The sequence below is a fragment of the Conger conger genome, chromosome 15 (genome assembly GCF_963514075.1).
Source record: "Conger conger chromosome 15, fConCon1.1, whole genome shotgun sequence".
Classification (NCBI taxonomy): Eukaryota; Metazoa; Chordata; class Actinopteri; order Anguilliformes; family Congridae; genus Conger; species Conger conger.
Window position 1 is genome coordinate 24,888,635 of NC_083774.1, and position 16,504 is coordinate 24,905,138.

Sequence of the window (16,504 nt, forward strand, 5' to 3'; positions counted from 1 at the left end):
CACTTATCTTCCCCCCGGGACCCGCCCAGCCACCGTATTCTGCTGATGGCAGCATGAGGTCGCTTTGGCAGCAGCTGTTTACAGTCAGAGATCTAGGTCAGGACCATGTCAATGGAGGACATGGTGGTGGCACTGGGGCAGGGGGTGAGTGGTGCTGGACATTGCAGGAGGCCTGGCCGTATTCCCCCTTTCTCCTACTCCCCCCTGTTCTCCGCTCCACCCTGTGGCCTCTCGGCTCTTCTTATGACCCCCTTTGGACCGTGAGTGCTTCACACAGGATGAACAAGAAGAACAATAAATGTTACCTATGGCTTTGAAAACATGGTGCATCGAAAGTAACCAACAGAAACAATGAGAACAGCAAAAGAGATGACCATAAAAACCCCGCAAGCAATCAGACGCAGGATTACAAACAGACTCAGGTTTGAAAGGGCATATCTGAGATCGCTGGTGCCCATGACGCACAGGTAAGGGTAATCCAGTAATCCTGCAGGTGACCATCCTGGGGCGGGAGGCTTTATCACCTGGTTGTGTAACAGCAGCTGTGAGAGCTACAGCATCAGCAACGCACAGATCAGCCTGATACTCATCCTGCTCCCCCCCCCCCCCCCCGCCTCCTGAGCGTGATGACAATTAATACAGGGGTGGTGTTAAGGACACATAAAATCAGCCTGCAGTTATCGCAATAAAAACTCACAAGAAAATCTATTTTTGCAAAAGCCATTGATTTAAACACATACCATTGAATATTCTGTAGCTCTATATTTTGGAGCAGTATATTTAGACGTCAGCGGAGGATATTTAGATCAGATTATTTAGTTAGATTACACAAATGATTTGGGACATGGGGCCAGACAGGGTGTCATACAATCCTAATCCCGGAGAAGCATCTCATAGTCCTTTCTTAATGCTCCCAAGGTTCACATTAATGGGTATAGTTGTAATATTTTTTAAATATAACATATACATCAATTGACATACACCAATGAGACAAAACATTATGACCACCTGCCTAATATGCTGTCCTCCGTGTGCTGACTCTACAAGACCTCTGAAGGTGCCCTGTGGTATCTGGTATCCAAGACGTTAGCAGCAGATCCTTTAAGTCCTGTAAGTTGTGAGGTGGAGCCGCCATGGATCGGACTTGTTGTTCCAGCACATCCCACAGATGCTTGATCGGATTGAGATCTGGGGAATTTGGAAGCCAGGGCAACACCTTGAACTATTCGTCATGTTCCTTAAACAATTCCCGAACAATTTGAAAGAGGCCACTGCCATCGGGGAATACCGTTGCCATGAAGGGGTGTACCTGGTCCGCAATGATGTTTAGATGGAATGCCCGGACCCAGGGTTTCCCAGCAGAACATTGCCCAGAGCATCACACTCTCTCCACTGTCTTGTCTTCTTCCCACAGGGCATCCTGGTGCCATCTCTTACACAGGTAAACAGTGAATACGTACCCGGCTATCCACATGATGTAAAAGGAAACAGGATTAATTAGACCAAGCAACCTTCTTCCATTCCTCCAAGGTCCAGTTCTGACACTTGCGTGCCCATTCTAGGTGCTTTCGATGGCGGGACAGGGGTTAGCATGGGCACTCTGACTGGTCTGCAGCTACGCAGCAGCATACACAGCAGGGTGCGATGCTATGTGTGTTGTGACACATTCCTCCCGTAACCATCATTACAATTTTCTGCAAATTGTGTCAAAGGTTTGGATGAGAGGGGATCGCCTTTGTTGCACTCAGGCATCGATGAGTGCCTAACACCCTGTCGCCAGTTCATGGTTTGTCCCTCCTCAGACCACTGTCAATAGGTACTCACCATAGCTGTCTGGGAGCGCCCCACAAGCCTTGCCGTTTCGGGGAGGCTCCAACCCAGCCATCAGGCCATAACGATTTGGCCCTTGTTAAAGTTACTCAGGTCTTTATGCCTGCCCATAATCAACGTTATTGGTTTAATCTGTGAGTCGTCATAATGTTTGGCTCATCTGTTTGGTGTCACTATTACATTCATGATTTTTATTCATCACATTAAATATTACATTTATAATTGATTTACTTGGCAGACTCTCTTCCCAAGTTAATTTCATGGCTTTCACATTATTACATAGTACCCATTGATATGTTCACTGGGTTCAGCCCTCTAAATCAATGAATGGTAGTGGAAATTAAGGTAAAACAATGCCTGGAGCTCTTTACAAATATCTCAACAAAGGACTATCCACAAGCAAGGTATTGCACACAAAGGACAAGAAACAAAGTGGACAGTCATTATTAACATCATTAAAAAATAATTGCATCACACATATCTAATCGTTCCTTGAATTATAATATTAGGTTGCTCCCTCCTAATCTCTTAGTCTTGCCATAATCTCTGGCCTGCTCATCTAAGCAAGTCTTCTACTAAAGCATAAGAAACTCTCAGCCGTAACCCCATGCTGGGTGCCAGGTGCTGGTTATATAAACCGATCAAATGCAAACCTCTGTCACCAATGGACAGGGGCTCAGATCACGATGAGCAACAGGCAGAGGGCATCAAATTATTATCTGGGACACGTGACCGGTCCTACTGCAGTGAAAGAAAACATGTCCTGGTGCATATTCGGTGATACTGTATCAGTGTGGGGGAAGTAATGGGTCAGCAGTTCTCTTCCGAGAGCAACAGATTCAGAACCTTTGACACAACCACGAGAATGTCTAATGCCACAATGCTATGACACAGGAACCTGTGTTGCACGTGGACTGTTACACATCCCAGGTTGAAGCAGCTCTGATCAAAGAGTTTTCAAGAGCATGACCTCCAAATATCAAGAACACAGCGTTGTGGTCAGTATTATTGGGACCCCATGTCTCTCAATTATAACCCTAAATTCTACGAGACATATCAATTAAAAACTAAGACTGTTACTCCAACTATGCATTTTGTGAACATGACACCTGCCTGGGCGGCACGGATGGTGCAGTGGGTAGCACTGCCGCCTCACAGCAAGGAGGTCCTGGGTTCGAATCCCCGTCGGCCGGGGCCTCTCTGTGCGGAGTTTGCATGTTCTCCCCGTGTCTGCGTGGGTTTCCTCCGGGTACTCCGGTTTCCTCCCACAGTCCAAAGACATGCAGGTTAGGCTGATTGGAGAGTCTAAATTGCCCGTAGGCATGAGTGTGTGAATGAATGGTGTGTGTGCCCTGCGATGGACTGGCGACCTGTCCAGGGTGTATTCCTGCCTTTCGCCCAATGTATGCTGGGATAGGCTCCAGCCCCCCTGTGACCCTGATCAGGATAAGCGGGTTCAGATGATGGATGGATGGATGGATGGATGGACACCTGCCTGAACCAAAATGAGAGGGTGCCACCTTTCAATTTGTCTGGTATTTTTTCAGCGATTAAACTACAGCTATGGAGGGCTGGGGGACCCGCTGAGAATCAAGGGCAGTGGGGCAGTCATAGAAATCCGAAGCTAAACCAGGAAAAGATGACTACAGAGAGATAAACCAGGCGGTTGTGTATCACCCTCTTGTTTAGGGACACAACCAGTCTCACATAGGGGGTGGGGGGTGGGGGTACAGAGAGCCAGAAGTGGGGTGGAAAAGGCGGGTAAACAGGGCAGGTATGTGCTGAATTACAGATTTCACCGATGGCGCTTTGATAAAGCTATCTTCCAAAACGCCCGCCAGCCAGACGCTTAGCACCCATCTGTCCTCAGGTCTGGCTCATTAGCTGCATTTTGTCTGCACTAATGAAATGGATATTGTTTATCTTTTCTATTAGAACAAAGCGGCTCCAAGGATTGCATAAACTAATTACAGACATTGCCGGTTATAGGGCACAGATCTTCTTAGGGTCATCCTCATAATTCCATACATAGAGCATACCATGTATTATGCCACCCCAGACCACCCCACAGGCACAACAACAGCTTGCTGGCAAATAACGGTATGAAACTAAACCTGACCAGCTGTTTATCGCAACACCACGTTCAAGTGCATCTAAATGGCCAGTGATGCCACACTGTTTAGAGAGACACACACGTTTGTAATTATGGGATTTATTAGATTATGATTATTGGATACCGATGAGAAAGTTAAGCTTCAGGGGAACTCGCATTACTCTCATTCAGTTGGAAAAACACAAAAACAACGCCATGCCTGCTGTCTGCGCAAAGCACCAGATGAAACAGGCAGACTAGCACAGATGCTCACTTTACAAGAAACCCAGTGAACGGAGAGTGGGAACGGTCAATGCAAAGAAGGGCCTGGATCCAATTTGCCTGCGCACACTACACAGAAACAGACAGAAATATTGAATCGCAATTATTTGTCCAATGTGCCCAAACTTGCCTTGTTTTGGAAGGAATGCTAATGAGTTCCCAAGAGTCACCCATTCAAATGAGTTGGTTTGATAGAGACAGTAAGGGATGCTGAAGGGTGAGGCAAAGGGTACATGCTGGTCCAGGGATGAAGAGATGTCTTGTGCTGTCAATAAAATTCTCCATTGTGTGGATCCATTCTTGGCCTCTATGACCAGTCAAGGCAGTGACTGTGGTCTGAGAGCCATTGCAGACCTGAAAGTGATGAGGCCCGCACTTGGTTCCTTGGTTCAAGATTGCTGGCTCCCCCCGACTGCGGGGCTAATGAACAGAAAGATATCAGAGTAAAAGCAGATCTTTCGGGTAGCCTGGGACTCCTAATCTTTTTACACACCATACTAAGCCTAACAGAGAAGCCACTGTTCTCAGACACTGCATAGACTCACCCTAGCCAAAGAGTGATTTCACTGAGATTCTTCTGTCTACAGCAAAGCAACCACTAACTATCCCCTCTCTGGGGACATAATATGTGATTGTTGCTAAGCAGACAGCCATTCATTGCATCACATTATAGTTGCTGAGCAGATACTCTAAAACAGTCTAAGTGGAAAGTGGAAAATACCAATTATAAACAATAAGTATACTAATGGTAACCTAACAAACAACAATTTGCATTGTAACAAAAGAAAATCAGTTTCCACCACCCGAGCAAAAGACGCCTGGTTCCACTCCCGCCCTTTGCCCGACAGACATTGCAACTGACCCCTACACTGGACCTGGTAACCGTTCTGGGGCCTCATTTATAAAACTGTGCGTAGGATTCACGTCAAAAGGTTGCGTACGCTGGAAACCCAGGACGTGCGTACGCACAAAAATATTCTGATTTATAAAACAGTGCATACGCACGTCCCACGCCAGTTTTCCTTTATAAATCACAACCAACTCTAAATGTGGCGCACCTTTGCCAGCTTCATGTCCCGCCCACAGTTGCCTATAAATAGGCAGTGAAACACCCCAAATGAATATGCATTTCACAAAGATGACAATGGCAAACGCTGAAAAGAAGGCCAAGAAAAGGGATTTCAGCCATTTGATTGCCTCTGAAAAGCTACAGGTGTGGGAATTATCCTGATTGATTGTAAATGACGAACAGTTCTGCACAACCAATGTGATGATGACGATGATAATGATAATAATAATAATGATAATAATACACGCTATTTGTCTAGCACCATTGAAAACACAGTTACAAAATTAAGAGATAAAACGAACAAAAATCCATAACAATAAACACATTATAAAACATAATATATGAATATGATAACAATATATGAAACTATGCACTCGTATCTGCCCGACTGACGCATTGTAAACGGCATCAGTGCAGCGTAATTTGTTTGACTGTTCACCATATTATTTATGAGAATACATTTAATAACATGAAGTATTGTTTAACAATTCGTCTACATATTTGAGGGATTATTTTACAACAACATCTCCGTTGACATTTATCATCCTAAATCATATTTTTTGGGCACTCCAGGGAGCATCAATCAAACAGCTGTTTGTTTATTCATTGTAAGAGAGGCTTTTATCCGTTTTTGCAAATTAACTCTTACTTTACACAGTGGTATCAATTTCACACAATTTCTCGCGTTTCATCCCATTGCCATCGGAGTCGCAGTTTCTCACTTCTCCAGTTAATGTGCGTACGCATGGGTCAGAGTTTCCGTGGAGGACCGCACATTTTCCCGTCAAGTTTGTTTTTTATAAAGTGGCGTACGCATTCTTTTGTGCGTACGCATTCTTTTGTGCATACGCAACGTTTATAAATGAGGCCCCTGGGCAGGGTAAACTGGACCATTTTGTAAGCGTCAATTTTCAAGCTGAGGAAGGATGTGTTCTGGGCCTCGCTGGCAAGGAGGTCACCTGATTCAGCTGACAGGTACCGGCAGGTGAAAAAGGTTGCAGCTCATGCAGTTGAAGAAATGAAAGCAGGGGCATGGGAGGAGTGTTGAGGGGCCTTGAAGAAGGATTTTGGCATCTCAGGAGGGGAAGCCAGGCTGTTCTCAGCAAGGATGGTGAAACTCTGACCTCAAATGGTGATATTGACAGAAGATGGATGGACATTATTGAGGAACAATCAGAGAGGTCCTTAGTAGCAGAGGGTGGATGAGATCCGCCCAGAGATATTGAAGACTTGTTGGAGTGTCATGGCTGACAGGAATCTTCAATGTCGTGTGAGACAAGAATTGTTCCAATTATCAGGGAATCACACTTCTCAGCCTTCCTGGGAAAGTCTATGCCAAGGTGCTGCAAAAGAGGTGAAATTCCATTGCTAAGAGTGCTCAATATAATTAAGGCTGTGTGTTTGCGACAGGTGTCATGGATTCCATGATTTATGCCATAAATACGGCAGTTCTGTGGCGTCCTCAAAATATTTACGGTCTACCAGACTTACTGTAAACTTTCCAACATATCCTCTATACTATTTTCCAATTGAACGGCAGAAGTGTCATAAGTTGGATTGGACCCAAAGATGGCTCTGCCTCTTCCTTTCTTTGGGACCCCATAAAAAGTATGGTTGACTTCCTGAAAAGTACGTTCTGCTAATCCCCAGATATATGTACATGATCCAGGGATTTTACGAAGTACACTACATTTAGAGAACATTCTTCCGACTTTACTTTCTCATCCAGCGTACTCAATCATGTTGTTTCAGACATGGTCTGTATTTGGGTAGGCAGTAGACAGTAGGCAGTATGTTAAGTAGACAATACATATTTTGAGGACACAGTAGTTAGGAGGCTGTACAACCTCTCTTTCTTCTGTGCCATCTGCTTAGGCAGCGCTGGCCATCTCAGGCTCAGCCTGAAGGTCTAACCACACCGGGGCATGGCGAGGACAGGGGAGGGCACGGGCTGCTGTCTGTGACCCAGCACCGTGCAAAATCCTTAAGACAAATCCACAAATCAAAGAAAAAAAGCAAAACCACTGACTTCAGCAAACTAATTACCAGTAAATCACACAGGGGTCACTAATTAGGCAGGCGAGGATGCAGAGAGCAGCCACCATATGCTAGAAGAATGGGTACAAGGACTGAGCCCGCACTGCTCTTTCAATCTTACGGCTAATTGCTTTTCTACCCCCTGCCCTCGCTGACCTGAAGGCTTTAACTAAGCAGAATAAGTTTTTGTAGCAGTCTAATCTGCTAAGCCGGTTTGTAATGGTTGTTTTTTTTGTTTTTTTAAACAGCACGCTTCTTATTTTCTGCGTAGGCCTTCTGACATCAACATAATATGATCAACACAAAAGATGAATGACCCCTTCAGTGCCTGAGGTCAGTCAGGCACATGGATAAGACACAAACCTGGAGATTTTCCCTCTTTAGGGGGAAAAATGGCCTGGTAAATACCTGCCTGTGAGTTACTGTGAGGGTTGTCATTTCCTCAACGAATGTAGGCAGTACAATATTAATGAATCTATACACAATTCAATACATTCCTGAAAAATAATTTTACTTCAGAGGCATTTTTGCAGATAATGAATTTCATAATCAATAAAATGTAGCTCCATGAGCCAAGAAGTCAACAGAAAATGAAACCAGTCCCTACAGATGTGATGGGAAACCTTTAATTTCCCCTCTCAATTGACCACAAGCACTGGATAGGCATCAGAAAAACAGGAGAGAGGCTTCAGTCACTGCACAACCATTTTGGTTTTTGCTTCAGAAATAGGCCACAGGTTTCTCATTCCTGCACTAGAGAGTAATGACTAGTTCCTTTGCTTTTTGGACAAACATAATTTCCAGAGGGGAAGGCCTGGGGTTGGAAACATCTGGTAGACTGACTAGTTCCAATTCCATTGTTGCACACCAACAAATATAAAATTAGTATTACAGGTGCATAGAACCAGAGAACGGAAACTAAGAGGTGAAAACCTGTTGCCCACACACTAAAAGAGAACCAGAGACCAATCAGACACACTCCAGGTCTTATATAGCCTTGATATCAGGTGAGAACATTAATTAGTTAACAGGCAATTAGTTAAAGAGCAATCTCAATTGGCTGTCAATTGGCAATCACAGAGCATCCTCAGCACACAAAATCACAGAACTGACAAAAACAGAAACAGCTGATTAATAAATTATTTTGGCTAGACCTCTGTGTTTCTTGTATGATGATTTCACTGATTTCTGTAACCTGTGTATATTCTACACATAGATAATAATCTAAACTGCTGAGAGTAAAAGAATAAAACAAAAACAAAAAATAAAGAAAGAAAATAGCCTGAATACAGTACATGAATAGGGGCCTCAGGAAAGAGAGCAGTCAGGAAACACAGAGGTCCCAGCTGATGTCATACAGTAGTGGTCCAAGTCAAGGAACGCTCTGCAGAGTTTGAGCATGCAAACATGGCCATTTTTAACTGAGCAGTCTGTCTAGATTAAGATCACTCACAGAGTCTGGTGTAACAATCCAAGGGATTAACAAATGATGAAACTGTATGAAATCGGTAGCTGGGGGGCGCAGGTCCAACAACAGAAACACAGAATAAATATGCCGCGCATTCCCTAAGTTGTTTTGGCTCTGTACTCCAATTAAACCATGAGTATGAGGCTAAAGTGCAGCCATTTTTAAGGGCATTTACATCCATATACAGTGATCCATGTAGGAATGAAAGCCACATGTTACTGACCATGTGCATCCCTTCATGGCCACAATAACCATCTTCTTCTGGCTACTAGTTGTCTCAAACTGGTTTCATGAACAATGAGTTCAATGTTATTTAGCAGACACATCATCAAGGAAGACAACTGAGCCAGTTCCAGTGGTAGCCATTCATGCCCGAGCCATAAAACGACCTCTACCTCAAAGATAAGGGGGGTGAATTGGATCATTAGCAACCTTTTGTTCTCTACACTTTGGTCTTTCCATCAGTTTGATATAGGTTAATACTAATCTGATCAGTCCATAGGTGTTTGTTCCAGGACTCAATATTTGAACAGTATTTTTTCACCTGCGTAACAAAACCGTTGAATTTTCAACCATACGCACACAGAGTCTGCTGTGCTTTGGCAAAAACAGATTTTATGCCAGAAAAGGCTGAAGTTTTTCAACCAAAAAATTATTTTGTGAAGCCTACATCTAAATAAAGGACTTCCTTTGGATGAGTTCCAAGGAAATTCTCGTCTGAGTGAATATTTCTGTGGAAAACATCGTTAACAACACAATAGAGGGCATTTTCACTGACATGACCCCACACTTTAACCTAATATTCATTGGCTCATTTTAAATCCAATTTGCTGGAGTACATAGCCAAAAAAAACTAAAATTGTGGCACTGTATAACTCATGTTGCTTGTGAATGTGTGTGAATGTGTGTGTGTGTGTGTGTGTGTGTGTGCTATAGGCAATCAAACGGTCACTGTTGAAACCATGTCCTCATTAATTACACCATCCCATAAGGGTATGCTGGCTGTTCAATATTGCATACAAACCCAGTCCACTCTGAACCCTCAGCCAACCTGCCACCTCTGCCAACAAATGAGAACAAACCACAACATCCATTTCAAATTCTATTATTTTCCAACTGATGCCTTCCCGCCCCCTCTGACCGGAGAACAGAGTGACCTCCATCCAGTCAGAGTTGGAGGCTAATGGCAGTTAATAGGCAGCTGGCCACCTTGGCAAACATAGGACATCGTTATGAATGGAGAGCAATCGCACAGATCAAATGTACAAGGGGAAGGGAAATGAAGCTGGAATTCAGGGGAAAAAGAGCAGTACCCAACGAGAGACAATGCGCAGCCCGGCGGACACGGCACGCGGTCGCTGACTGATCAGTGCCTTCAGAGGCAGATGAGCGAGAGAGGGAAAGAGAGAAGAAAGAGAGAGAAAGAAAGAAGGGTCTAATGTTACAGCACTCCTGCCTCGTAGCCCGCCTGCTGTGTTGTCCACCCATCTCTTTCACCCCCCCCCCCCCGCCACACCACACCCCACCCTTTTTTTTTTTTTTTACACTTGTTCAAGATTGGCCACCTTTTTTAATTCTTTGCAGTGTGACTGATTGATCCACCTCTAGATGGACAGTAAAGATTAAGAGGATGACAAACAGACATGTGCTTACACAGCGCTTGGAGCTAATCCCCCCGCTTCTCTTTAGAAGCCCCGGAGATACAGCGCAACCCTCAGACACAGCTCTACACGGCCAAGTGGAAGGTGCAGACCCCTTCACCCTTCACCCGGCTATACCCTCAGAGGCAGAACGACCCGCTTGCTCTCTACTCCCCCGGCCCTAGCCAACGGATGAACAGTGCGAGCAGACAGGCTCAAGCAACTTCCGCGCCATTTCGTGAACAGAGAAGGCAACTGCAACTGAAAGCCCAGGCTGCCACTGAACCACCATCTGGCCTGTCTGCGCTGGGAGACTGACAGACAGGAGTTCCAGAAAAACTCTGATCGCAGGAAGGGGACATCCCACTTTCAAAACCCCTCTCTTCTGGCTGCTCCAGAGTCTGACCCACAGAAGTCACCAACCTCCCAACGAAAGGGGAACCTTCCACCAGGCACACGGTTAGGATCTAACCCTGTACTTTGGAAAGGAGGAAAACCCTCATAACTGCAAAAGGGAAGGATTTGCTCACTGTGAAGTCTGTGAAGAGGTTAACCCTGACCACCTGGAGGATCACCCTTAAACAACTCTGCAGGCCTACTCCTGAGATGGAAGATCACCTCTCCAAGATATCCATAATGCCCTCCTCTTCCCCTAGAGATTCCCCAGGAAGCAGCAGCATTGATGACAGCCGAGGAGGTAAGCCCCAAACTAGCACTGCAATGTTACTGCAACTAGTGCTGCAGGACATATCCTGCACTGTAGAAATCTAAAGAACCCACCCTTTCTTTTTAGAAGAGGCATAAATGAATACTTGCTCAACAATAATTACTATTCATGGAATTGGATACTTCTTATGGAAGTCACAAATTTAAATGGAAAAAATGTATCTGGCATACTGTATGTTTTAGCTACAGTTTAGCTGTACCATAACAGTTATTAATTCAAAATGAAAGTCAAAGCACATACCGTCATGCCATAAAAGGAATTTTGACTGTTGCTCTGACATAGAGACAAATTACAAAGTTAAACAAAAATGTGTGCTATGTATTATGCTGTGATGATCTCGTAAATCATAGTAGAATATACCGATTAATTCATTTTGAAATGAAAATAATTAATAAATGACAATAAAGAATAATTATGATATCAAATCATTGATATGCCCCACAACGAATGTTAGATGTACTAATGAGAGCAATATACAAATGACAATATATTCCTCTTCTAAATGATTAGCCTCATTGTAAATTTAAATTCAATATGTAGAAATATATTATTATATTATACATCTAGCCATTCATAAGATTTCTCTGCTTTAGATGTTTTTTTGCGAAAACATTTTTAGGAGATGGAAATGAGACGCCATTTTAATGCATTTATTTGAGTTGCAACCAATCACCACCTTGGTATTTGGTTCTACATCTTTCTTTGTAATAAAATGTCAAACTATGCCTATTCCGTATACATCTGGAGGAGCAATCTGCAGGAAGCTCTTGTCTGTAGCTCATGGTGTGGTCTCTCTGCGTTTGTATCTCTCTGTTTTTATGTCTCTAGTCTGTAGCTCATGGTGTGGTCTCTCTGCGTTTGTGTCTCTTGTCTGTAGCTCATGGTGTGGTCTCTGCATTTGTGTCTCTTGTCTGTAGCTCATCGTGTGGTCTCTGTGTTTGTGTCTCTTGTCTGTAGCTCATGGTGTGGTCTCTCTGCGTTTGTGTCTCTTATCTATAGCTCATGGTGTGGTCTCTCTGCATTTGTGTCTCTTATCTGTAGCTCATGGTGTGGTCTCTCTGCATTTGTGTCTCTTATCTGTAGCTCATGGTGTGGTCTCTCTGCATTTGTGTCTCTTATCTGTAGCTCATGGTGTGGTCTCTGCGTTTGTGTCTCTTACAGCAAAGAGCCCGGCTCCAGGGAAAGCCATGAGCCCTGCACTGCTGTGCAAAGTGTGTGGAGACACCAGCAGTGGAAAGCACTACGGCATCTACGCCTGCAACGGCTGCAGCGGCTTCTTCAAGCGCAGCGTGAGGAGGAGGCTCATCTACAGGTGAGGAGAGCTGGAGGGCTGGAGGGCTGGAGGGCTGGGGTTTAGAGACGCATAGCCGTCTCCCCCATCGCAACATGACTCAACGACACTACACACAAAACTCACTCTCAGAATCCAACCCTTACGTTTACACCGACTTATTTACCACATGCTGTTATTCACATGGCAGACAATGCATTACCGTTACTTGCTTTTGTGATTGTGTTTCCCTGGACAGAAATGGTCCCAGATTAACCACCCACCCTGTTTCCCTCCCCATTCCCAGGTGCCAGGCGGGCACAGGCATGTGCCCCGTGGACAAGGCCCATCGTAACCAGTGCCAAGCCTGCCGGTTAAAGACGTGCCTACAGGCTGGCATGAACAAAGATGGTAAGGGGCTGTCACACATAAATCTCTATTCAGAATAAGAATAAATATTTGCTCATAATAATGGCGTTGAATAATTACAAGAATAAAATAGTAATGATAATGCATATTGTATTGGCACACTCTCTCTCCCACAGCGGTGCAGAACGAGCGGCAGCCACGCAGGACGTCCCAGGTGCACCTGGATTCCATGGACATAGACGCGGAGAAGGAGCACCTGGCCACCACGCGAGAGTCCACCTCCTCCTCGTCCTCCTCCTCCACCTGCTCCGTCATCACCCGGCCCCACATCACCTCCTCCATCAGCTCCTCCGCCCCCCTGCAGCGCTGCGCCAGCCCCCAGACCAACCACCGCTTCATGGCCAGCCTGATGACGGCAGAGACCTGCGCCAAGCTGGAGCCTGAGGACGGTGAGTGTGTGAGTGTGTGTGCGTGTGTGTGTGAGTGTGTGTGTGTGTGTGAGAGTGTGTGTGTGAGAGTGTGTGTGTGTGTGTGTGTGTGTGTGTGTGTCTGGGTGTGCATATGTATGTGCGTATGTGTGTGTGTCTGTGTGTGTATATGTGTGTGCATATGTGTGTGTGTGTCTGTGTGTGTGTGTGTATGTGTGTCTGTGTGTGTGTATATGTGTGTGTGTGTGTGTGTCTGTGTGTGTGTGTATGTGTGTGAGTGTGTGTGTGTGTGTATATGTGTGTGTGTGTCTGTGTCTGTGTGTGTATATGTGTGTGCATATGTGTGTGTGTGTTTGTGTGTGTGTGTGTGCGTGTGTTTCTGTGTGTGTATATGTGTGTGCATATGTGTGTCTGTGTGTGTGCGTGTGTGTGTCTGGGTGTGCATATGTGTGTGCGTATGTGTGTGTGTCTGTGTGTGTATATGTGTGTGTGTGTCTGTGTGTGTGTGTGTATGTGTGTCTGTGTGTGTATATGTGTGTGTGTGTGTGTGTCTGTGTGTGTGTGTATGTGTGTGAGTGTGTGTGTGTGTGTATATGTGTGTGTGTGTCTGTGTCTGTGTGTGTATATGTGCGTGAATATGTGCGTGTGTGTGTGTGTGCGTGTGTTTCTGTGTGTGTATATGTGTGTGCATATGTGTGTGTATATATGTGCATACGTGTGTGTGTCTGTGTGTATATATGTGTGTGTGTGTGTGCGTGTACGTGTGAGGGTGTGCTCATGTGTGTATGAGCATGAGTGTGTGTTTGTGTCTGTGTGCATGTGTGTGTCTGTGTAAGAATTTACAGTGTGCCCTTGCATGGACTTGTCCTCCTTACTATTGCCCCGGCCACATCTCGGTCCTTTACTAAGATTTCTCTCTTGCTCATTCCTCCCTTTCTCCACAGTGGATGAGAACATTGATGTGACAAGCAATGAACCGGAGAGGACGACGGCGGACTACCAAGTGTCCCTGTACCCATCCAGCAGCCCGGAGAACGTGTACGAGACCTCCGCCCGCCTGCTCTTCATATCTGTCAAGTGGGCCAAGAACCTGCCCGTCTTCTCCAACCTCCCCTTCAGGGACCAGGTAAGGAGCTGAAAAGAGACTCCCTAAAAGAGATTATCTGCATGTGTAAAGATTTGATTTGAACAGGAGTGCTCTTATCGAAGGGTCGATGTGGGTGTGGGAAGTTTTTCTGTTAGCCCAGCAACATGACAGCCAAGTATGGTCTTCAAACAAAACCTGAAAAGACTTGTGTTGTAGTGCTGAGCTAAAAAAAAAAACCTGCACCCACACTGGCCCTTGTCAGATAAGATTGGACACCCTGGGTTAGCAGTATTTAACAATGTCTGCAGCATATAAAAACCTGTGCACACAGCGAATCATTCATTGTATGGAAATTATGGAAATTCTAGCATTTACTATATTGACTTCCTGATGGGAATCTTTAACAAATGGTACATCATTGTATGTCTACTCAGATATGCCCCCTAAAAAACTGCTTTGAGAGAGCATTAGAGTACCTCGTGTGGGAGTGCAGGTGGAGTTGAGATCTTTCCCTGTGGTCCTCCAGGTGATCCTGCTGGAGGAGGCCTGGAGTGAGCTCTTCCTTCTCTGCGCCATCCAGTGGTCTCTGCCCCTGGACAGCTGCCCCCTGCTCTCCCTGCCCGACCTCTCCCTGTCTCTGCATGGAAAGACCAGCTTCACCAGCGTCGACCTGCGGATCCTGCAGGAGACCTTCAGCCGCTTCAAGGCCCTTGCCGTGGACCCCACTGAATTTGCCTGCCTCAAGGCCATTGTCCTCTTCAAACCGGGTGGGTCATCCAATCACAGCCGATTAAATCATTTCTGACATGAATATTCATTGCTCTTCAGAGTCTGCTGTATGTGTGGTGGAAGGTTTTTATGATGAAGATTACTCTTAATGGTGCAGAGACCCGGGGCTTGAAGGACCCAGAGCAGGTGGAGAACTTGCAGGACCAGTCTCAGGTGATGCTTGGTCAGCACATCCGCACCCATTATTCCAGCCAGTCGGCCAGGTAAGCAAGTGCTTCTCCCTTTCACGACATTCAACAGCTATCACGAGAAACGAATTACTAGTACACTAGAAATTCAATAAATAAAATGCACTCCAAGTAACAATAACTGCATCGAGATGATTACTGATTCAAGGTGGAAGATGACACTGTCTAAAGGGACTGAGGATAAGACATGAACTGTATTTACCAGTCTTGGCTTTGTTTCTTTTTCTGAAAAAAAAAAATAAAAAAAAAATGTATGAACAGCAATATTACTTGTGTTTTCAAGCTTTAGTAGAAACAAGCTGCTAAATACGTTTCTCTCAGATTCGCTTCAAGAGTCTTAATGTGTCAGTCCTGCTCAATGAAGCCATGCATGGTAGAAAAACCCCAGCCTAAAGTGGTGTCACCCTGGGACAGGTTTGGGAAGCTCCTCCTGCTGCTGCCCTCCCTGCGCTTCGTGGGATCGGAGCGGATTGAGCTCCTCTTCTTCCACAGGACCATTGGAAACACACCCATGGAGAAGCTGCTGTGCGACATGTTCAAGAACTAGCCCAACGCAGAGTGGGCCACAGGGGCCATTGCACACCCTCGTGGCCGGAGAGAGAGATCTGGTTGGTGCTGAAGCTGTGTTGTGATAAAGGGGCCCAGGGGAAAGGATACCTTACAGGCCCCTGTGAGCTGTGCATGTCAGGGAAAAATAAATACCAACACTACACACAAGCTGCGTGAACTTCTGAATTAGAGTCCACGCTTAGCACCTGTACAGCGATACACCTTCACTCCCTCTAAAACAGACAAATTAACTGCTTTACTGCTCTTACTCTGGCCTGGATCTGTGCCTGGACCCAGGTCTTGTTCCACTAGAAAAAGCTGTTCCTATTTGTGTTCAATAATTTGCTACTTCTGTTTTATCCTCCATATTCCCTTTCCCTTCCAGATGTAGTTGTACTTTGTTGTTTTGCCTATTCAGTATTATTTTTATATCATAATGTATTCATCTTATTTTTTGTAATGTTAAGATGAATTTCAGGGGGCACATTGATGTATACCATTTGAAAGACGTGTGTCTTTCATGTGTGAATAACACGTACACACACATGCACACAAATGCATGCACCAGTGTACTTGACCACAAAAGGCAGGCAAGGATTAGCTTTATCTCGTTATGGCTATTGAAGTGCAGCCACTTAATGTACAATCAAGACAGTTACATTTAAATACACAAATGTGT

At 45.1% G+C, this 16,504-nt stretch overlaps 1 protein-coding gene across 1 annotated transcript; it reads left to right on the top strand.

The window, feature by feature from the left end:
• The first annotated feature begins 11,024 nt into the window (after window positions 1-11,024).
• Window positions 11,025-15,823, top strand: nr2e3 (nuclear receptor subfamily 2, group E, member 3). The gene is made up of 8 exons (XM_061222362.1): window positions 11,025-11,115; window positions 12,307-12,457; window positions 12,723-12,826; window positions 12,961-13,233; window positions 14,157-14,338; window positions 14,826-15,066; window positions 15,186-15,291; window positions 15,691-15,823. The coding sequence occupies exons 1-8, from the start codon at window positions 11,025-11,027 to the stop codon at window positions 15,821-15,823; spliced, it is 1,281 nt and encodes a 426-aa protein (XP_061078346.1).
• Window positions 15,824-16,504: the final 681 nt, after the last annotated feature.

Coding starts and splice junctions, on each gene's coding strand:
- nr2e3 (XM_061222362.1), top strand. CDS start 11,025: ATGGAAGATCACCTCTCCAAGATATCCATAATGCCCTCCTCTTCCCCT. Junction 15,067..15,185: donor CATTGTCCTCTTCAAACCGG/GTGGGTCATCCA, acceptor TTAATGGTGCAG/AGACCCGGGGCTTGAAGGAC. Junction 15,292..15,690: donor TATTCCAGCCAGTCGGCCAG/GTAAGCAAGTGC, acceptor ACCCTGGGACAG/GTTTGGGAAGCTCCTCCTGC.